This window comes from Micromys minutus, assembly GCF_963924665.1.
Source record: "Micromys minutus genome assembly, chromosome: X".
Lineage (NCBI taxonomy): Eukaryota > Metazoa > Chordata > Mammalia > Rodentia > Muridae > Micromys > Micromys minutus.
Genome location: NC_137970.1, coordinates 31684103 through 31708631, shown reverse-complemented (window position 1 = coordinate 31708631; position 24529 = coordinate 31684103). Strand labels below are relative to the sequence as shown.

Sequence of the window (24529 nt, the reverse complement as noted above, 5' to 3'; positions counted from 1 at the left end):
TCTTCAAAATATTTTCCCTCATTTGCCCTGCCTTTTTATTCAAAAAAGTGTAACGGGATTATAAAATAAAAGGTATTTCTTTACCTTGTTCTTGTTTAATTCTCTCTCTTTCTGCGTATCCTGCAGTCAGCATGTTAATTCTATTAAGCCACCTGGAAAAATAAAGAAAAAAACCCAACAATTCATTATACTTGTTAGAAATACTTACTGTAAAATATCTAAAAAACAAAATAACTCTACATATAAAACATATTCTTTATTAAACTTGAGAAATTTGAAGTTCTCATAGGGCAATAGTCTACAGTAATATAAATTGTTCCCACACTGAAGATGTAATGCCAATGCAACAGGTATTTAAAGCTGTTGGTATGTGCAATACAAAAGATTTTGAAATATTCAAAGCTCTATCATTTCTTTTCCTTCAAATGTATAATTCAACTATGCCTGTCTTTCTGGGTTTTTTTTTCCACATCAAATGCACCTTTGGAAATACTTACAATAGCCAGTCTAATTTATACCAATAGGAGAAGTTTTAGAGCTTACCTAGGAAAATAGTAATTTTACCATGAAATAATAAGTTTGAATTACAGAAGAAATTGGGGAGAACTAACATTTCAAACTACTGTAAATAACTTTGAAAAGACTGGTAGAGTTCATGACATTATATTATAGAATAGTCTGATCTAGAAGTATTTTAAAGAAACCTATGTTTGAGAATTTTTCTCTTAAGATTTTATATCCCTTTTAACTAGAAAGTAAATTCAACTGATTCACATATTTAACAATTTTTCAAGTAGTGTTATGGGTATATCATATATACCTAGCAAATTTTGAGAGAGGAAAGTTGTATCACTGATGGGTATCTTTTGAAATTTAAACTTCAATGTTATAAAAAGTAACTTAAATACAAACAAGTACATAAAAACATATCATGTATATTACCATCCTAAATAACATATGGAAAGTGAAGAGAAGACTATAGTCATAAGGGCCGAGAATAAAATATTCACTGAAATTCAATTACACACACACACTTTATACACATTTTTTCAGAAGATGATAAATTGTAAATTAAACTTTGTGGTAAAGCTTCATGATAAAACCTTTGAAAGTGACAAATATTAGCAAAGGTTGAAAATAAAATTAAATATGCAGTTCATTTGTAGTGAGAACAGGGTTGAATTTGTATTACATGGTAAATCCAATTACTTTGGGGAAAGGGTAGAGTAGAGTGATGCTGGTAGTAACAAGGATGATAGATGGAAACTCCAATACACATAGGGAAACTACACCCTAGAAAAAGCAAGAAAGTAATTTTCTTTCAACAAACCCAAAGGAAGACAGCCAGAAAAAACATAAGTCTACCTCTAACAAAAAAAAAAAAAAAAAAAAAAAAAAAAAAAAAACCAAAAAAACCAAAACAGGTAACAACAATCACTATTCCTTGATATCTCTTAACATCAATGGACCCAATTCCCCAATAAAAAGATATATAGACTATCAGACTGGATATATAAACAGGACACAACATGTTAATGCATACAGAAAATAAACCTCAGTGACAAATACAGACACTACTTCAGAGTAAAAAGCTGGAAAAAAAAAGGCTGAAAAATTTTTCCAAGCAAATGCTCCCAAGAAAAACGCTGGAGTACCCATTCTAATATTGAATAAAATCGACAAAGATATCAAAAAAATAAGGACAGGAACTTCATACTCATCAGGGTAAAATGAACTCCAAATTCTGAATATCTATGCTCCAAATGCAAGGACACCTATGGTCATAAAAGAAACCTTACTAAAGCTCAAAGCATACATTGCACTTCACATAATAATAGTGGGAAACTTTAACACCCCACTCTAATCAATGGACAGATAATAGAAGCAGAAAATGAACAGAAACACAGTGAAACTAACAGAAGGTATGAACCAAATGGATGTGACATCTACAGAACATTTCATCCTAAAACAAAAGAATATACCTTCTTCTCAGAACCTCATGATATCATCTCCAAAATTGGCCATATAATTGGTCACAAAACAGGCCTCAACAGATACAAGAACATCGAAATAATCCCATGCATCCTATCAGATCACCATGGATCAAGGCTAGTCTTCAATAACAGCAAAAACAACAGAAAGCCCACATACACATGGGGGCTGAACAACGTTCTACTCAATAATAACTTGGTCAAGAAGGAAATAAAGAAATAAATAAAAGGCTTTTTAGAACTTAATGAAGATAAAGGCATAACACACCCAAACTTATGGGATACCATAAAAGCAGTACTAAGAGGAAAACTCATAGCTCTGGGTGCTTCCAAAAAGAAACTGGAGAGAGCATATACATCTTGATTGCACATCTGAAAGCTCTAGAACAAAAAGAAGCAGATACACCCAAGAGGAGCAGAGGGCAGAAAATAATCAAACTCGGAGCAGAAATCAAGCAAGTAGAAGCAAAAAGTATACAAAGAATCAACAAAAAGGAGCTTGTTCTTTATGAAAATTAATAAGATAGATAAACTCTTAGTCATACTAAGAAGAGGGCACAGAGACAGTATCCAAATTAACAAAATGAAAAGGGAGAAATAACAAAAGAATGAGAGGAAATTAAAAAAAAAATGTCCTATTACAAAAGCCTATACTCAACAAAACTGGAAAATCTGGATGAAATAAACAAACTTCTAGATAGATACAAGTTACCAAAGTCAAATAAGGATCAGATAAATCATCTAAACAGTCCCCAAAGCCTTAAAGAAATAGAAGCAGTCATTAAAAGTCTCCCAACTAAAAAAAAAAAAAAAAAAGCCCAGGACCAGATGGCTTTGGTGCAGAATTCTATCAGACCTTCAAGAAACACCTAATACCAACACTCTTCAAACTATTCCAGAATATAGAATGAGAAGGAATACTATCCAATTCATTCTATGAAGCCACAATTATGCTCATACCTAAACCATATAAAGACCCAACAAAGAAAAAGGACCTACACACCTATGCACATTTGATCTTTGACAAAGGAGCTAAAACCATCCAGTGGAAAAAAGACAGCATTTTAAGCAAATGGTACTGGTTCAACTGAAAGTCAGCATGTAGGAGAATGTAAATTGATCCATTCTTATCTCCGTGTACAAAGCTCAAGTCCAAGTGAATCAAGGATCCATTCTTATCTCCTTGTACAAAGCTCAAGTCCAGGTGGATCAAGAGCCTCCACATAAAGCCAGGTACACTGAAACTAAGAGAAGAGAAAGTGGGGGAAGAGCCTTGAACACATGGGCACTGGAGAAAATTTCCTGAACAGACCAGCAATGGCTTATACTCTAAGATCAGGAATGTACTAATGGGACCTCATAAAATTTCAAAGCTTCTGTAAGGCAAAGGACACTGGCAATAGTACAAAGTGGCAACCTACAGATTGAGAAAAGATCTTTACCAATCCTACATCCCATAAAGTGCTAATATCCAATATATATAAAGAACTCAAGACGTTAGACTCCAGAGAATCAAACAACCATATTAAAAAACGGGGTATGGTGCTAAACAAAGAATTCTCAACTGAGAAATACCAATTGGCTGAGAAGTACCTAAGGAAATGTTCATCATCCTTAGTTATGCAAATCTAAACAACCCAAGGTTCTACTTCAAACCAGCCAGAATGGCTAAGATCCAAAACTCAGGTGACAGCAGATGCTGGCGAGGATTCGGAGAAAGAGGAACACTCCTCCATTGTTGGTGGGATTGCAAGCTGGTACAACCACTCTGGAAATCAGTCTGGCGGTTCCTCAGAAACTGTACATAGTATTACCTGAGGACCCAGCTATTCCACTTCTGGGCATCTACCCCAAAGATGCTCCAACATAAAACAAGGACACATACTCCACCATGTTTATAGCAGCCTTATTTATAATAGCTAGAAGATGGAAAGAACCCAGATGTTCTTCAACAGAGGAATGGATAAAGAAATTGTGGTACATTTACATAATGAAGTACTACTCAGCTATTAAAACCAATGACTTCATGAAATTCTTAGGCAAGTGGATGAAACCAGAAGCTATCATCCTGAGTGACATAACCCAGTCACAAAAGAACACGCATGGTATACACTCACTGATAGGTGGATATTAGTCCAAAAGTTTGGAATACCCAAGATAAAATATACAGACCATGTGAAGCTCAAGAAGAAAGACCAAAATGTGGATGCTTCATTCCATAGAAGGGGGAACAAAATACTCAAGGGAGGTAGGAGGTGGGAGGGAATTGGGTGGGGGAAATGGGTGGCAGGACCAGGGATGGAAGTTAACAGGGATGATATCTAGAGGGTCAGTAATTTGAACAGAGATGTGAATCAATGGAAGATGAGGAACTGGGCATAGCCGTCTGGGAGTCCCAGATGCCAGGAAAGCAAGAGGTTCTCAGGATCCAACGGGAATAGGATTAGCTGAAATGCACAATAAAAGGGAGGGAGATCCTGTAGAGATGATATCTAGAGGTTAGGCAACGCCCCAGATTGGAGGAGTATGCCATCCACTCATCTCAAATTTTCAATCCAGAATGACTCCCGTCTCAAGGAAAAATGGGCACAAAGTGTGTAGCATAGGGTGAAGGAAAGGCCATCCAGAGATTGCCCCACATGAGCACCACTCCCAAATATAGACACCAAACCCACGCACTATTGCAAATGCCAAAAAGTGCTTGCTGACAGGAGCCTGTTATAGCTGTCTCCTGAGAGGATCTGCTAGAGCCTGAAAAATATAGAGGTGGATGCTTGCTGCCAGCCCTTGGACTGAGCATGGGGACTTCAAGGGAGGAGTTAGGAAAGAACTGAAGAAGCTTTAGAGGTGTGTAACTCCATAGAAAGAACAACCATAACAACCAACCAGATACCCCAGAGCTCCCAGAGACTAAATCACCAATCAAAGAGAACATTTTTTAGGACCCATAGCTCCAGCTGCATATGAAGCAGAAGATGGTCTTGTAGGGCATCAACAGGAGGAGAGGCCCTTGGTCCTATGAAGGCTAGATGCTGTAGTGTATGGGAATGCCAGGGTGGGGAGGTGGGAGGGAGTGTGTGGGTGGGTTGGAGAGCACTCTCATAGAGGTAGGGGTGGGGTAAATGGGATAGGGTGATTCCTGAGGGGAAACTAGGAAAGGGAATAACATTTGAAGTTTAAGTAAAGAAAATATCCAAGAAAAAATATTGTAATGTAAATACATAAAATATAATAATAATAATAATAATAACAACAACAACAACAACAACAACAATAATAATGATAATGATAATAATAACCCACTGACCATCAAATCAGAATTCTAAAGAAAACGTAGGTTCTTGGGAGGTGAATTGAGAAGTTTAGAGCCTTCTTCAACTTTTTAACTCATCATTTATTAAATGTCTATTAGTGTTTAACAACAAACTATGTTTCCAAGATATGAAAATGTATAAGGTACAGTCCTTGCTTTCACCGTCTCTAGATTGCTAAAATTCCTAAGACTACTTAGAATTTAACTTATTATTAGGAAAAGTTCTTTTTATAATAAAAACTGTTGAGAAACTGTACATATATTCTCAGGCTGCTGTGTACAGCCTAAAAAGACAGAATATTGTCTCAATGTTGCTGGGTCTTGGATATTCTTGTTCTTATGCTACAGCTGGAGGAACCTAACTGTCTGATATTTAGTATCAGTATTACTGGTACTATTATTTGATCTTTAAGCTGTTATGAAAGCAAATATATATGTGTTAACTGATTCCAGAAGTATTTATTAAGAGCCTGTATGTGACAGAGATGGTTCTAGACACACAGAATACATAGCATACAAAACTAAGGACCTATCTTCATGATGCCTGGATCTTAACAACAGAGGCCGGTGACAAACAGGGATAAAAGGAAGCATCTCTGGGCAGGACACGCCATCTTTTAAAGCAGCAAGGAAAGTTAAATTAGAATGTTTAAAGTTTCTATGGAGTATGGAAGTCGTTTAGGAGGTCAGGGATACATAAATCCAATTTTCAGTATTTTCAAACACTGATATGGAAGTTTGTTAACATTACTCCTATCTTTTGATGCTTTAGAACATGAACATATAAGTAAGGGTATAAGCTTAGAGTGACAGAGATTAATACACTGAGAGAAAAGTAAGTTAAGAATCATGGTAGTAATCTGGAGTATTAATTAAAAATACAAATTAGTAATTTATTATAGTAACAAGAACACACACATATTTAAAAATGCATACTATCTGTGAACACATATTTTACTAAAAAGCTAATATTTTTCAAATTTATTGGATATTCTCTATATTTACATTTCAAATGTTATACCAAATGAATTTAATTCAAATGAATTTAGGGAAGGCTTTTATACCCTTATTAGTTAGTCCTGTTACTACTGGAATTACATATTTTTTTAAAATTTAGAATATATATACATATATATTTAGTACTATGGTATAATTTAATAAAAATGGAAATATTAATTCCTTTAAAGTAATAAAATAATCAGATAAAGCATGTACTGATTATAATTATATTTCTTAAAAAATATATCCTATATGAATTAGGCATGTCTCCACTTTCCTTTCTGATTTTGTTAATTTGGATATTCTCTCTTTGCCCTCTAGTTAGTCTGGCTAAGGGTTTATCAATCTTCTTAATTTTCTCAAAGAACCAGCTCTTGGTTTTGTTGATTCTTTCAATGGTTCTTTTTGTTTCTATTTGGTCAATTTCTGCCCTAAGTTTGATTATTTCTTGCCGTCTACTCCTCTTGAGTGTATCTGCTTCCTTTTGTTCTAGGGCTTTCAACTGTTAAACTACTAGTGTATGCTCTCTCCAGTTTCTTTATGGAGGCACTCAGAGCTACGAGTTTTCCTCTTAGTACTGCTTTCATTGCATCCCATAGATTTGGGTATCTTGTGCCTTCATTTTCATTAAATTCTAAAATGTCTTTGCTTTCTTTCTTTATTTCTTTCTTGACCAAGCTATCATTGAGTAGAGCATTGTTTAGCTTCCATGTGTATGTGGGCTTTCTGTTGGTAATCTGATAGGATGCATGGGATTATTTCGATGTTGTATCTGTTGAGGCCTGTTTTGTGACCAATTATATGGCCAATTTTGGAGAAGGTACCATGAGGTGCTGAGAAGGGATATTCTTTTATTTTAGGATGCAATATTTTATAAATGTTGGTTAAATACATTTTGTTCATAACTTCTGTTATATTTGCTGTGTCTCTGTTCACTTTCTGCTTCCATGATCTATCCAATGATGAGAGTGGGGAGTTGAAGTCTCCCACTATTATTGTATGTGGTATAATACATGCTTTGAGCTTTGGTAGAGTTTCTTTTATGAATGTGGGTGCTCTTGTATTTGCAGCACAGATGTTCAGGATTTAGAGTTCTTGTTGATAGATCTTTCCTCTAATGAATAAAAAGTGTTTTCCTTGTCTTTTTTGATGACTTTTGGTTGAAAATCTATTTTATTCGATATTTGAATGCCTATTCCAACTTGTTTCTTGGGACCATTTGCTTGGAAGGTTTTTTTCCAGCCTTTTACTCTGAGGTAGTGTCTGTCTTTGTCGCTTTTTGTATGCAACAAAAAGCTAGATCCTATTTACATATGCAGTCTGATAGTCTATGTCTTTTTTTTTTGGAGAATTGAGTCCATTGATATTAAGAGATATTAAGGAATAGTGATTGTTGCTTCCTGCTATTTTTTGTTGTTAGATGTAGAATTATGTTTGTGTGTTTTCTTCTTCTTCTTCTTCTTCTTTTTTTTTTTTTTTTTTTGGTTGCAAGATTAGTTTCTTGATTTTCCTAGGGTGAAGTTTCCCTCTTTGTGATGGCGTTTTCCATTTATTATTCTTTGTAGTGCTAGATTTTCGGACAGATATTGTGTAAATTTGGCTTTCTCCTGGAATATCTTGGTCTCTCCATTTATGGTAATTGAGTTTTGCTGGATATAGTTACCTGGGCTGGCATTTGTATTCTCTTAGTGTCTGTATGACATCTGTCCAGGATCTTCTAGCTGTCATAGTCTCTGTTGAGAAGTATGGTATAATTTTGATCAGTCTGCCTTTATATATTACCTGTCCTTTTTCCCTTACTGCTTTTAGTATTCTTCCTTTGTTTTGAAAATTTGTCATTTTGACTATTATGTGTCGGGAAGAATTTCTTTTGTGGTCCAATCTATTTGGGGTTCTGTAGGCTTCTTATATGTTCATGGTCATCTTGTTCTTAAGGTTAGGGAAGTTTTCTTCTACAATTTTGTTGAAGATATTTAGTGGGCCTTTTAGGTGGGAGTCTTCACTCTCTTTTACACCTGTTATCCTTAGGTTTGGTCTTTTTATTGAGTTCTGGATGTTTTGGGTTAGAAGCATTTTGATTTTTGCATTTTCTCTGACTGTTGTGTCAATGACTTCTATATTATCTTTTGCTCCTGAGATTCTCTCCTCCATCTCTTTTATTCTTTTGGTGATGCTCACATCTATGACTTCCAGTGTTTTTCCCAGGTTTTCCAACTTCAGGGTTGTTTTCTTTTGTTATTTCTTCTTTTTTTCTATTTCTCTTTTTAGTTCCTTCACCCGTTTCCTTGTGCTTTCCTTTAGTTCCTTAGTGATTTTTCTGTTTTTTGTGTTTCCTCTTTAAGGGCTTCAACTTGTTTGCATGTGTTCTCCTGGGTTTCCTGTACTTTTTAAAGTGTGTTATTTATGCGAGTCTCGAGAATCTCCATCATCATCCTCATCATGAAGTAATTATTTAACGTCTAAATGTTGTTTTTCTGGTGAGTCAGGATACCCACTATTTGCTGTGGTGGGAGAACTGAGTTCAGATGTTGCCAGGGAGTCTTGTGCTTGACTCTTGCCATCTTGTTATAGGTGATGCTATGTGATCTTGTTGCCTCTTACTGGACCTTGTCTCTCCTGTGGGTCTGTGGTTTCCAGAGAGATTGTTCCTGGGTGTTTGGCTCTCTGGGTAGGCTGTGAGTTCTGATGGGAGTGTCCAGGCCTGATACAACTGTGCTGGCTCTGAATTTGGGCTGGAAATGTTTGGTTTCAGGCAGCACCTCCACCTGGGCCCTGAGAGTTCTGGGTATCCTCTCTCTGGATAGACATTGGGGAGGGAGCGTGGACTTGCCCCTGTGTTCGGAAGTGAGAGCGATTCAGAGTGCCCAGCAACCTGTGGGAAGGCTGCCAGTCTGGATTATATTCAGTGCTCTATGGACAGGCTGTGAGATCAGATGGCCATGGGCTGGCTCTAGCTCTGGGAGCAGATGGAGGCCCACGGGCTCCGTAGGGAGAGCATTCTTGTGTCTTCAGTGGGTGCTCAGTTATCTGCAAGCAGGCAACCAGTCCTGATGGCAGTGTGCTGGAACTATCAGTGGCTCTGGGCAGAGATGTAGGCTGGACCAATCTGATTCCAGACTAGACTGTAATCTGATCCCTGTGCTCAGAGAGTTCTTGGAGGTCATGCTCAGACAATCAGTGGAGAGAGTTTGGGCTCACCTGTGAGCTCTGTGGAGAGTGCTCCTGCTTCTTCCCTGGGCACTCAGTTCTCTGGAGGCAGGCCACAAGTCCTGATGGCAGTGTGTTGGTGGGATTGCAACCACTCTGGAAATCAGTGTGGCGGTTCCTCAGAAAATTAGACATAGTACTACCTGAGGACCCAGCTATACTACTCCTGGGCATATACTCAAAAGAAACTCCAACATCTAACAAGGACACAAGCTCCACCATGTTCACAGTAGCCTTATTTATAATAGCCAGAAGCTGGAAAGAACCCAGATGTCCTTCAATAGATGAATGGATACAGAAACTGTGATACACTTACACAATGGAGTACTACTTAGTTATTAGAAACAATGACTTTACAAAATTTTTAGGCAAACGCATGGAACTAGAGAATAACATCTTGAGTGAGGTAACCCTGTCACAAAATAACACTCATGGTATATACTCACTTATAGTTGGATACTAGCCCCCATACCTCAGAATACCCAAGAAACCACCCATAGAACTTATGAAGCTCAAAGAGAAGGTCAGAAAGTGGATGCCTCTGTCTTTCTTTGAAGGAAGAACAAAACCTTCATGGGAGGAAATAATGGGACAAATAAGGGAGCAGTGATTCGAGAAAAGATCATCCAGAGACTGTTTCACCTGGAGATACACCCCGTAGGTACCCAATAAACCCAAGCACTATTGCTCATGCCAAGTAGTGCTTACTGGCAAGAACCTGAAATGAATGCCTGCACAGAGGCTATGCCAGAGCCATACTGATACAGAGGAGGATGCTTGCAGCTAATCATCAGACTGAACACGGGGACCCCAATGAAGGAGCTAGAGAAAGGACTGAAGGAGATGAAAGGGTCTGCAACCTCATGGGAAGAACAAAATTATCAACTATCCAAATCCATCACAGCTCCCAGGGACTAAAACACCAACCAATGAGTTCATATGGAGAGAATCATGGCCCCAGGTGCATATGCAGCAGAGGATAGCATTGTCTAACATCAATGGAGGAGAGGGCTTTAGTCCAGCAAAGGTTCTTTTTCCCAGTGTAGGGGAATGTCAAGGCGCTGAGGTGGAAGAGGTTGTTGGGAGAGGAAGCACCTTCATGGAGGCAATGGGAGGGGTAGGGGGATGGGATTGTGGGAAAGGGATAATATCTGAAATGTAAATGCAGAGAATATCAATAAATTTTTGGGGGGAAATAAAAGGAACTTGGCATCCTTTCAATCTTGTCTGCATGTTTCTCTCACTGATTATTTTATACTGTTGGCAAGTAATTTTAATTGCTTATTAAAAGTAAATTCTAGGGGAAAGGTTATTAGAAGCAAAGATATATTATAATTAAAATTTTAAAGTTCATATTTTTATGTCTGTAATTCTGAGATATATAGTATATAATGGCAAGTCTTATGTAATACAATCCTGCAGTGCTGATAATATTTTAGATTAGTTGCTTCTGTTCTTTGATCTACTACTTTGAAGTAAGGAAATAAATGACTTGGTTTTGGTTTACTTTCTTTTTTTCTTCTACAGCATTTAGTACCTTAGAAGTATAAGGAACGAACAGTGATATTGAGATCTTCTTGAATATACCATGAACACAGAATAGCACATTAAGACTAAGAAAGGTTTAACAATTGATAAAATGAACGGGCATTGTCTAAACTAAAATGATTCAAATTATCATGTACAAGGAATTATTAAATTATTTTAATTCTTACATGGAGGCAAATGTTAACTAATGCATTCATCTGGTATGAACTACACATTTATGTTAGTTAGTCCTTATTTGGTTGTAATGTATACCCTTCACATGAATCTACACAAACTGAGTTTTTATCATTTGACTAAACTATCCTGGGAGGAGAACTATAGAATTATAGGATAATTATAGCACCAAAAATAGAGAACCATAAGTCTTCCACTACATACAGGTGAATATAAACAATTTCACTTTTAGAGCAAGGAGAAAAATCTTAGAAAATTCTTAGTCGTGGTAAGAAAATTAAAGTATAGTAAATTATATAATTCATAAATGAGCACACTTCCTTTCTCTGTCCTTTCCTTTCACAAATCTCTTCTTTTAAAAGCCATGGCTGTACTTCCAGCTGTCAAATAATTGGTTTATAGAAGTAGCTTAAGTGTTCATTTCTTGTGCTTACACTTAATAATGAAGCCGCATAATTTTTATGCACAAAATGTTTGGGTACCTTCTTTTGGAGACATCTAAGAAAAAGTAAATGAGGTAAGAGAACAAATGTATATAAACATTAAAACTTATTTCTACTGAACTCTTACATAACATTTGAAACTTGAAAACCCCTAGTGAGAGAATTTTTCTCCTTTGTAAAAGGGTCAATTATTTAGTACAGAAATGCCAAGTTTCTTGTATACAGTTATATAGTAAATAAGCTGTAAAATTGGGATTTTGTTTTGTCTAAAGTGCTACAGTGCCAGTCACAAGGCTTTGCTGCCTCTGCCAAGAGTTGGAAAATTGTATATGCAATATAAATTAGTTCCTGCAATTATAACAAGAACATTTTGATTTTAAAATTCAATTTCTATTTTATTAAACAGAGGTGGAAACTAAAGGAAAGAAAGAAAACTAACTCAAAACAATAGGTAAGACTGAAATATGAACCAGTGTGTTATATATATGAAAAGGAAAATATGTGTGTTTTGCTTCAGCCACCAAATAACGAGAGCCATCAAATTAGGTGGCTATATAATCCTGTCCAATAACAGATGAAAGGTAACAGGAAGAATTATTACATTTGCTAGACCTAAACTATGGAAACGAATATTCTTTCAAATATACTTAGCACTTGAATAAGCCAGGTTTTGTGTATACAGTTGGACTATTCAATTTTTATTCAACTCATGCAGAATATACATTAAGATTCCCTAAAGATTACTGAAAAGGCTGAGAGCTTGAATTTTAGGCCTAATTAACTAAGTCACTTGAGATGTAAATAACACTTACCTGTTCATGTCATCAAGATGTTCAGCAGCAAAATAAAAGCTTTTGATTTTAGGATGGCAGGCTTTGAATGCACTGTGAACAAAACACAACAAAGAAGTTACAATTATACTTTTGCAAATTGGAAAACAGTTTTAATTCACATACCTTTCAAAAATTTTACTAAAGTTGGGAGAGGGGAAAGAACTTGATCAAAATATGTTGTATGAAAAACAATTTCTATTTTTTAAGCTGGGTTTGGTGGCAAACACTTTTAAGCCCACCTCTTGAGAGGCAGAGGCAAGTGAATGAATCTCTGAGTTTAAGGTTAAGTTCCAGGACAGCCAGAGCTTGACAGTGAGACCTTGTCTTTCTGTTTTGTTATTTAAAAAACATTTTATGCTGTTTATTTATTATTCACATCATCATCACTTGTGTTTGTATGTGTGCACGTGCCAGAGGGAAAAAACTGGGATCTGGGAGCTGATCCTTTCTATCCATGGGTTGTAGGATTGAATTCAGGACATCAGACTTGCATATAAAGTGCTTTATCTTGTTGCCTGTAACTAAATTTTTATAGGTAAAATTACTATAATGACTAACCCAAGTTCACATATGTATCACAATGACAGAAATCAGTATTATATATTATGTTATATCCTCAAAACTGTTTTCTTATGTCAGTTTGAAAGCACCACATAAACAACCTACAACTTAAAATCTAGAAAGTTCCAAAATAAACTATCCCCCCACCCGCATTCCCCCATAGAAAATTAACTTACTATTTCTTGCGGCATTCACTGGCCCTATCAATTTTAAATTCAGGCAGACTGATGAATCCTTCTGCTTTTTCATCCTAAAGAAGCAAGATTTCTGTTTAGTCTATCACACCAAAGATGTCTGAAGGTAATTATTCTGTACAAGTATGATGTAGATATTTCTTAGATATTTTAGAAATGTATTGTTCATTTATTTTGCAATTCCACTTATGTTCCATAAATTCTACATATCCATAAAGCAAGGAAGTATTTTAAAACCTTTTAATTTTTGAAAAAATTAAAAAATATTATTTTTTACATTAAAATGAGATAGAAAATAATTTTCAAATTAAAACATGTTTTATAAAAAATTTGAACCTTCTGTGCCAAATGGACCAACACTAAGCAATCCTATTTGTTTCCACTCTTCTCTGTGATAGCCACACACGCCTGCACACTGTTGAGTCTTTAGACCCATTTGACTGTGACCAAGTTGACATCACTTGACATCCTAAGTGGACACAGCTCTGGTCAGGCAACAGGTAGGCTCTGAGGCAGAGATCTCTGTGATACCTAGTGCTATGGCTAGTGGCAAAGACAGCAGGGCAAGTGTGAGCTAATTGGAGCTCTACAGGGAGGAGAGGCCTGGCTAGAAGGAATAACTGAACTCAAGTTTCAGAAGTGGCAGTCAGCCATGGTAGGGGACTCCCCATGGAGGTGGAGCTGAGTCTCAGGTGCCTGTTCTGAGCTCCCTTCTCCATATCCAGTTCCCCACATTAGCTAGTAGAAGGCTGACAGCAAGTAAGGGAACCTTAAGGTTCCTCTAAAAGCTAGAGTCTAAATCATAAACTTCTAGGCTATTGCTGCCTATGAAATCCTGGCAGCATATCATTAGGAAAGCTCCCACTCAATCCCAACCACACCCCATAACATCAGAAGACAATGGTCAGGGGACAAGGGAAGTGAAGGTGTGAGACCATCATCTTCTAGACTGAAGTGTTTCTTTGACATTCCTTCATGATTTCTTTGAAGTCAAACTAATTATGTCTAATACGGATATGTTTGCTGCTTTTCACTGGTGTTTTATCTAATGCAATAAACTCATTTCTGCCTGCGGGCTATGGGAGTAGTTCAGTGGTAGTATACTCACTTATGCAGGATGCATTATGCTCTGTGTTAGAATGTAAACAACAACAACAACAACAATAACAACCCGAAATAACAAAAACAGGTAAAGGAAAATTTAGGCCAGATATGCAAAATTACTGAACATTTTACTATAAAATTTTGTATCATTTTAAAAGATTCATTTACTTCATGTGTATGACTAGTGTCAAAATATACATATAAATATCGTGTGCATGTGTGTTGCCTAACAGAGGTCAAAAGACAGTACTGGAAGCCAAGAGACTGGAGTTACAGAATGTTGTAAGCCATCATATAGGTGTTAGAAAAAGAGTAAGTGTTCCAAAGTGCTGAAAAACCTCTCCTGCCCCATTTTTTATTATTTTAAATATTTAGATATAAAATATGGAGATGTTTACAAATTCAAAATTTTATTTCTTTATAATAATTAGTTTATCAATTTTGAATTATTTTGCTATATAATTATTTTGTGAATTCAATAGTTTAGAAATTAAGCATGCCAACTGGATTTTCTTTTTTTTTAATTGAACAACTTTATTTTCAAAAACAGATAAATGTACAGATTTTCAAAGCATTTTTGCATAAAAGTATATGAATACATTTTTGTCAGTACTCGATTTTTTTAAAGGTTTGATAGTATGCATTAAAATCTTACTAGTTACAATGAGAATAAAGTACATGTAAAACAAGGTGTAACCTGGAAATAGTCAAAGTTTTCTTGGTGTGTAAATATTAAACTTAATGATTTTTCATTTTTTTGGCCTTTGTTTTTCTTGAACTTCACACAGTCTGTGAGTTGTTTCTGGAGTATTCAGAGCTTTCTGGAGTTAGTATCCCATTATCAGTGACTGCATATTATGTCTGTTCTTTTGTGACTGGGTTATCTCACTCAGGATGATATTCTCTAGGTGAATCCATTTTCTTAAGAATTTCATAAAGTCATTGTTTCTGATAGCTGAGTAGTACTCCATTGTGTAAATATACCACAATTTATGTATCCATTCATCTACTGAAGGACATCTGGGTTCTTTCCAGCTTCTGGCTATTATAAATAGAGCTGCAATGAACTCTGTGGTGCATGTGTCTTTGTTGTATGTTGGAGTGTCTCTGGGATATATGCCCAGAAGTGGAATAACTGGGTCTTCAGGTAGTACTATGTCCAATTTTCTGAGGAACCACCAGACTAATTTCCAGAGTGGTTGTACCAGTTTACAATCCCACCAACAATGGAGGAGTGTTCCTCTTTCTCTGCATCTTCACCAGCATCTGCTGTCATCTGAGTTTTGGATCTTAGCCATTCTGACTGGTATGAGGTTGAATCTCAGGGTTGTTTTTATTTGCATTTCCCTGATGACTAAGGATTTTGAAATGTGTGTTTTTAGATATTTCACATACACACACATACACACTCACACACACACAGACAGACACACACAAACACACCAGTTTTCATCTGAAAATTTAATAAAATTAATAAATCCTCCTCTCTTAAATACTGGTTAATAAATTAACACAGAAAAATTATCCAAAATATTATACTTGCCTCATGTTAAATCAAGTATAATGCGATTTGCTGGCTAAACTTTCGGTTACTGTGTCTCTTGCTTTGTTTATGACAAAGCTTCATAGACTTTACCATTCCAAATAGGTTTTTTGTTGATCTGCTAACCCAGCCCACAACTCTTTTTATCACAAATTTAAATAAGATGACTTCCCCTGTGCTGCATATGTGTTGGGGGCCTCATATCAGCTGCTGTATGCTGCCTCTTTAGTAGCTCATTGTCTGAGAAGAATAGATACAGCTAATCCTTAAGAGACTTGAGGCCCCAGGGAGTGGGGCTTCTGGTGGGGTGGGGGTGGAAGGATGGGGGTTGGGAGAAGAGGTATGGGATGATGAATAGTTAGAAGGTGGACCAGGACTTGGATAACGACTAGACTGTAAATAAGAAAAGATTGAAGAATTATAATTTTAAAAAGACTATGTTATGTGCATAATAAAACCACAATACATATTTACTGAATGCCTTTCTACTTGATTTTTAGCCAGACCAAAATAAAAACAAAAAAGACAATGGAAAGAAAAAGATTAGTCCCCCTCCCACTATTTTGAAGAAAAATACTACTCTCAGCTCTCTTTCTCTACGTATGTATGTATGCATGTGTATGTATGTATGCATGTGTATGTATGTATGTATGTATTTTGTGTATCTATGTTATTTCTATTACTAATGAGCTATGTTAAACGTGTAATTTTGAGCTTTAGATAGCAGCTGAAATTTATATGCTATATATAGAAGCAGCACTGCATTTTTTGCTTTTAAAGATATTCCCAATCTGAAGTTCTATTCTGAAGTCTCTCTCATGCATGCTACTTTTGACATCCTTAATTTAAAGCTAAAATATTTATGAAGTATATCTTTCCATAATGATACAACATGAAATACTATATTTCCTCTAAAATAACAAGAAGGTTCTTCTGGAAATATGTACTACAGAATTATTCATTTATATTGTACTTGGGTAACAGACCTTGCCAAAGACTAAAATATAGGCACTATTTAATAAAGCAGACAAAAGATTTTCATCTCTTATAGTTTGAAAGCCAGAATATAATTTAATATATATAGACAAATCTGTAATTGAATCACAATAAAGAAAAACAGAGATACTGCTTCTTGATACTTCATGATTAGTACATTAAATTTGAGTATATCTATCAAAAATATTTTTACATTTGTTTACAGTAACTAGACAGGATATACTTAGTGAAACAGATTTTTATTTTATGTAAGTATATGATTGCCACAAAATATCAAAACAAAATATTTTCACATGAGTATGTAGGAAATTATTAATTTAAGATCTTCTAAATAAATCTTCTATTAGTGCACATTAAGCACCAGGAATTTTGTAGGATATTGTTCTAACTTGTGTTACCGTCATTGATTCTTCTCTAAGAATGCCTAGTGAGATATGCATCATTACTTTCATTTTGGAGAGGAAGCTCTAAGCACAGTTACCCAGGTAGTATAATCCCTGAGTGCACTCTGTACTTATAGAAGATGGCAGCATAATAGCTTCAGGGAACATGAAGTTCTCTAGATATTTTATGCCACAATCAAATGTCTAATAGTGATAGTAACCTTCAGCAATTCCTATTCAAATGCAAACTGATTAATATCTTAGTATACCATATGTATAAAAAATCGACAAACCAATTGCACACACACACACATACACATACATACACAAACACACACACATATGTAAACTGAAGTAATAGGTATAAGAAACAAGTCAAAGCAGTGACAAGAAAAAATATAAATGAATGAATTACACATTGGCACATTTGGTGAGACATGATTTTGACTGGGATGATTAGTCTAGATGTAAATATGTTCTACCAAAAAGAAAACCCTAGAAAAGTAATTAGTGTAATTAAGATACATTAAATATGACCCTCTCCTCCCAAGTTGGCCAAAAGCAATGGATTCTTATACTTTTCAAAATTAGTTTACTATTTCTTTTCTTCTTCAGGAGAAACTGAAATAAACAGAAACAATACTGATTTACTTAGGTTACTCAGTGTCCCTTCCTCCAAAACAGAAACAGAAAATCCCTATAAAACTTTGAGCAAGAGGTTTTAAAAATCTATATCCTTTCAGTTAAGGTACCACATTAGTTGCTTCGTATTTTTAGAAACAGAAAACTTTACTGTATTTTAAGTGTGCCTCAGATATGTTGCTACATTAGAAAAATGGAGCAATGGTTCTTACAGAACTCTGAAGATAGATTCTGCATTGGCATGAGGGTGATATGATTTCAAAACAAATAGCTCAACTGTTGAGACTTTTGTTAGAGATGTATGAGAGTACTAATTGCTCTGTCTTACCTCTTCATTAATATACCAGTACAGGGATGCATCCTTTAGGACAAACCAGTACTTCTTCCATTTCTGTGAAAAATAACTCTTTGCATCTTTCTTTTTCCAAAGCCATCCCTCACAGTCACCGCGGCCAAGATCCTTGCAAGAAATTCTCCTTTTGCTCTTGCCTGCTATAGCTCCTAAAGAGAGTGAGTGGTAATACTTTATAAATTTTGGAAAACACATAAAAATAAAAGATTAATCTGTAGATCCTGAAAGCAAGTCAGATACTTATTCATAAAATTATCATTTCCAATTATGCAATCCTCATCTCAAGACTCTTTGAGACAATCCGTTATCAAAGATATCTGCACGATAAATGATCTAAAACCACACTGCCTTCAAGAAAATAATAAGAGGATTAATGAAATCTGCTGGGAAATATCACTGTAGAAATGGAGCAGGTTTAAGGGTTTATTTTCTTTTATTACCTTTGTTTTTCTTCTTTGATTTGTGCTGCAGAGAGGACTGCTGAAATGTCTGAAATTAAAGACAGGGAAGGTTAATATGTGCAGAGTGTGATACAGAAAACTCATAGGGCTACACCGATGAGTCTAAGTCCAGGTTAGAGAAGTAATTTTGCCATCAATATTTCAAAATAAATGAATATAACCAAATTACTTTCTCATATCCTTTGAAACAGGAGAAAGCCTGCCCCTGTTCTAATTTTATCGGCAAATTCTAGAGTAAGACAAATTCTAAAATTAATGTTCTTACCCCCCATACATAAGCAACTGTTCCCTTTGAGAGACTATTGTACTTTCTAATACATCTCATCTGATTCTCACACAATCCGATGAACTAGGAGGCAAATCTTTCTTTCTTGTTTCTGTCTCCCTTAAGTATCTAAATATATAAGCACTTGGATCAGTATCATAATGTTACACCTACTTATACCAGTATTACTGACTAATCTTTATGTCAGAGGTATCAGCACCTCATCTCATCTCTTCTTTTGAGCATATGTGCCTTCCCACTCCTCAATTACCAACCTCTACAACTATTTTTCATTTCTTAAACATGTTCTACCCATTGCCTCTAGTGTTTGTGGATTATAGTATAACACCATTGTCCTATCAATGAAAAATTATGTCATCTAAATCATCGACCATACCATCCAATTATACTTACATTTCTGTCCTACCTAGTTTTCATGAGACATCATTATAATTGTTCCTTTGCATTATTCCCTATATCTCTATATATTTAACAGTTTGCTATGTCTTGAGAAAAAGCCAGAGCTGTAGTGACTCACCTAACTTTAAAATAATGACTATAAATCATTGCTTCTACTCAGACAATATATTCATATTTTGAATAATTATTCACTGATATAATAAGATTAATTATGATTAGCTAACCAAGAGAGATTAGAAATTGCATGTGAGGTTTTAAGTCACAGACAATTCTTTGAAGTGAACCTTCTTTGGAGTAACAGATTCTTCTTTTTCTACACAAACATAATGGTCAAATGGAATTTATTTATATAATATTTTCTGATTTAGCTGTAAAATAAATTCATATTACTAAAAATACTATGCTTATATAAACCTTTTTGTTCTGTGTATGAATTATAAACATCTAGTATATATAAAGACAACAGTGAGATTAATCTCTTGACATAGTGTAATCTAGAAATAATAATCACCCCAGTTTCAAAGCACCATAAACATCTCCTTGTGTTATATTCACATATATAAACACACATATGAATGTGTACACATATTTACATTATATATACATTTATATGTATATGCATAGTATAGAAATCATGGCTATAGAAATTCAATATTAGTTTCTGAGAGAATAAAAAAATTCTTATGCTAGATGGGTAATTCTGCCTAGTGTTTAAGTATAATTAATTCATACATAATTATTTTACATATATTGTTTGCCATAAAATTACTGATGCAGCTTCTTCCTTTTCTGTTCTCTCAAGTAATTATTATAGTTTTAGTTTATTACTTTGAAACATGACAAAGATGGGAGATGCCTGTTTGTTTTTTCAGAAGCTATCTACATTAATAACGGCTTATAAGACTTGGGTTATTTAGTGTGTTACACCTTTTACACCTATTAGTTTGGTGTATTATGGTGCTAGAGATCAGACATAGAGTTCTAGCACTGGTCCTAGGTGGAGACATGACACTCCAACAATCCAAAGATTTCAGCCCCCTTTCCCATACCCAATGTAGTTATAAATAGATTTTTACTGCTAAGCGTGCACAATTATCTGACAGATAATTTGAAGCTAATATTTTTTTCTTTCTCTTCCTATCTCTTCTTCAAATATTAACTAAAATCTGAACCATGTGCATCCTATACTGGAACATCTTTATTTACCCCTCCCCCACTCCTTCATGTAGCTTTTGCAGGCATCTATTCCTGAAGCTGCCTACTTTGCCTTTCTTTGATTTAGTGATCTTCAAGCTTTCTTCTGAGTCATGTTTAGACATTTTCTGAGACTTTCCAGAAGTTTCATGACAAATGAGAACAAAATAATATTATCATTTTTAGTATATCTCTTAAATCTTGTAGTCCAATTTTCCCCATCCATAGTTTCTTAAGTTAACATTCTAAAGCAACATACTTAAACAATTAAAAAGTAAACTAGTAAGCATTTAAGATAAACCTGCCAGAAGTAAAGCCCAGTAAAACCAAAACCTTTGTCTCAAATTTAAATTATATGTAAAACCTTGCATTTTAGTTAGCTCTAGAAAACAGTCACAGAACTCTTTTTTTAAAATTAAGAACAAATCACAAACATGTTCATATGCATTTAAATAGGTCGGCAATCACAACAGTTACTAGCACACAAAGAATTAGAAAATCAACTATAAGAATAAAATGTCCACAAATTTCTTACTTAGCTAATTTCAGAAGTTCCAGAGGAAGATTGGAATTTTTGCACTCTTGATATTAGAGACAATTCTAGGTTTATAAAAGACTAGGAAGCTACAGCTGCCTCTATAGCATAACAAAGTAGTCAATAATATTTTTATGGTTACATACACAATAGTAACATTGTTTCTTATCGCAAATGATTCAACAAAAACCAATGGTTCAATAAGAGTTGCAAAGCTTTCCTGTCACATGGAATTCAATAGGTTTTAAAATGTACTTTTAAAAGACCTCCCATATTAGGAAGGCTTGGCCAACAAATGGGATCATTATATTATAGGTTTGTTTCTTGAAGACACTAGAATCTCTAGAAAGTCAGACCTCACAGCTTGAATAAGTCAATACATTTCTCTCCTAGAGCTGATAGAAGAAAGAAAACCGAAGTCAAAGGTGACCTAATCATGCTGTCATTAAAGACTCTGGCATCAGGAACATCAGAGAGATCTTTTTTCACCTCTAATGCCTCTAAGAGCTCTTTATTTCATGGTGGTCCCTACTTAGGCATTTCTAAATTATAATAGCCTTTGGGGCTGGAGAGATTACCCCTGGCAAGAGTGTTTGTTATACCTATGTGGAGGCTCTGGGTTTGATTTGTAGCACCCACATGATGGCTCATAACCATAAATAACTACAGTTCCAGGGAGTCTGACACTTCTGACTGGAACTATACATATATGCATGCAGCAAAAAATACACATATACATAATATCAACAAATTTCAATCAAACAAACAAATCAAGCAATAATAGCAAAAAGAGCTCAACAAAAGACCAATTCAGTTATTAAATGGCAACTGCGCCCAAAGGTTCAAATGAACCTTTTTTTCCTTGGGAACAAAAAAGCAGATGATTGAGGAGAGAGCCGGGTCACCACCATCAGGACTCAGGGCCTGGCCACAGACTGCTAAGCACCCAGAAAAGCCTCAGAAGCACTCTCCACCTGAGCCAATGGAGACAGAGCCATCAGAATTCACTGCCGGGCCTCAAAAAGCCAAACACCCAGGAGCAATATCTTTCCTGACCCCACTGGCCCTTAGACCCACAGGAGAGACAAGCTCCAGTCAGAAACAACAAGATCACCAAAATCACAGATAATAACATGGCAAGAGGAAAGCAAAAGAACTTAAGCAATGGAAACCAAGACAACCTGGCAACATCAGAACCCAGCTCTCCCACCACAGCAAGCAGTGGATTTTCCAACATTCCAGAAAAACAAGATTTAGACTTAAAATCATACTTCATGATGAGAATGGAGATCTTCAAGAATCGCATTAAAAACTCCCTTAAACAATTACAGGAGAACTAGGAGATCAGTCAAAGAACTACAGGAAAACACATCTAAACAGGTGAAGAAATTGAAAATGGAAATAGAAGCAATAAAGAAATCACTAAAAGAGACAACCCTGGAGATAGAAAACCTAAGAAAGAAATCAGGAGTCATAAATACAAGCATAAGCAAGAGACTACAAGAGATGGAAGAGATAATCTCAGGGGCTGAAGACAACACTGAAAACATAGAATATTCAGAGAAGATGCAAAAATCAAAAAGCTCCTGACCCTAAATGTCCAGATATCCAGGACACAATGAGAAGACCAAACCTAAGGATAATAGGAATAGAAGAGAGTGAAGACTCCCAACTAAAAGGCCCAGTAAATAACTTCAACAAAATCATAGCAGAAAACTTTTCTAACCTTAAAAATGAGATGAACACAAACATACAAGAAGCTTAGAGAACCTTAAATAGATTGGACCAGAAAAGAAACTCCACCAGGCACATGATAGTCAAAACACTGAATGTTCAAAACAAAGAAAGAATACTAAATGTAGTAAGGGAAAAAGGACAAGTAATATATAAAGGCAGACTGATCAGAATTATACCAGACTGCTCAACAGAAACTATGAAAGCTAGAAGATCCTGGACAGAGGTCATAGAGACCCTAAGAGAACACAAATGCCAGCCGAGGTTACTATATCCAGCAAAAATCTCAATTACCATAGATGGAGAAACCAAGATAGTCCAGGAGAAAACCAAATTTACACAGTATCTGCCCATAAATCCATCCAAACAAAAGATAATAGATAGAAAACCCCATAACAAAGAGGGAAACGTCAGCATAGGAATACCAAGAAACTAATCTTCTTGCAACAGACACCAAAGAAGAAAACACACAAACAACTCTAACAACAAAAATAACAGTAAACAATAATCACTATTCCGTAATATCTCAATATCAGCGGACTCGATTCCCCAATAAAAGGACATGGACTATCAGAATGGATACATAAACAGAATCCAGTATTTTACTGCATACAGGAAACTCATCCCAGAGACAAAGACAAACACTACCTCAGAGTAAAAGGCTGGGAAAAAAACTTTCCAAGCAAATGGTCCCAAGAAACAAGTTGAAGTAGCCATTCTAATATCGAATAAAATAGATTTTCAACCAAAAGTCATAAAAAAAGACAAGAAAAAACAGTTTTTACTTATTAGAGGAAAAATCTATCAACAAGAACTCTAAATCCTGAACATCTATGCTCCAAATACAAGGGCACCCACATTTATAAAAGAAACCTTACTAAAGCTCAAAGCATATATTGCACCACACACATTACTAGTGGGAGACTTCAGTACCCCACTCTCATCAATGGACAGATCATGGAAGCAGAAACTGAACAGAGACACAGTGAAACGAGCAGAGGTTATGAACCATTGAATTTAATAGACATCTGCAGAACATTTCTTCCTAAACAAAAGAATATACCTTCTTCTCAGCACCTCACAGCACCTTCTCCAAAATAAAACATATAGTTGGTCACAAAACAGGCCTTAACAAATATAAGAAGATTGAAATACTCCCATGTATCCTATCAGATCACCATGGACTAAGGCTGGTATTTAATAACAATAAAAACAACAAAATGCCCACATACACATGGAAAATGAACAATGTTCTACTCAATGATAACATGGTAAAGGAAGAAATAAAGAAAGAAATTAAGGATATTTTAGAATTTAATAAAAATGAAGGCACAACATACCCAAACTTATGGGATGCAACAAAAGCAGTACTAAGAGGAAAAGTCATAGCTATGAGTACCAACAAAAAAGAAACTGGAGAGAGCATACACTAACAGCTTGACAGCACAGTTGAAAGTTCTAGAACTTTTACAGCTGATAAACCACTTGAGCAAAGTGACTGGATATTAAATTAACTTAAACCCATCGGTAGCCTTCCTCTACTCAAAGGATAAACATCCTGAGAAATAAATTAGGAGAAAGACACTCTTCACAATAGTCTCAAACAATATGAAATACCTTGGTGAATGCTCAAGAAA

At 35.4% G+C, this 24529-nt stretch overlaps 1 protein-coding gene across 4 annotated transcripts in view; it reads right to left on the bottom strand.

The window, feature by feature from the left end:
• The window catches only part of CNKSR2 (connector enhancer of kinase suppressor of Ras 2), a gene marked incomplete at its 5' end in the record, with an annotated part of 252528 nt that overhangs the window by 43019 nt on the left and 184980 nt on the right, over window positions 1–24529 (bottom strand). For all 4 annotated transcript variants that reach the window (XM_080910443.1, XM_080910444.1, XM_080910445.1 and 1 more), the window contains 5 exons: window positions 85–152; window positions 12488–12559; window positions 13246–13319; window positions 18260–18432; window positions 18724–18772. In XM_080910443.1, the coding sequence (XP_080766569.1) occupies window positions 85–152; window positions 12488–12559; window positions 13246–13319; window positions 18260–18432; window positions 18724–18772 (436 nt within the window). The remainder of the gene's footprint in view (window positions 1–84; window positions 153–12487; window positions 12560–13245; window positions 13320–18259; window positions 18433–18723; window positions 18773–24529) is intronic.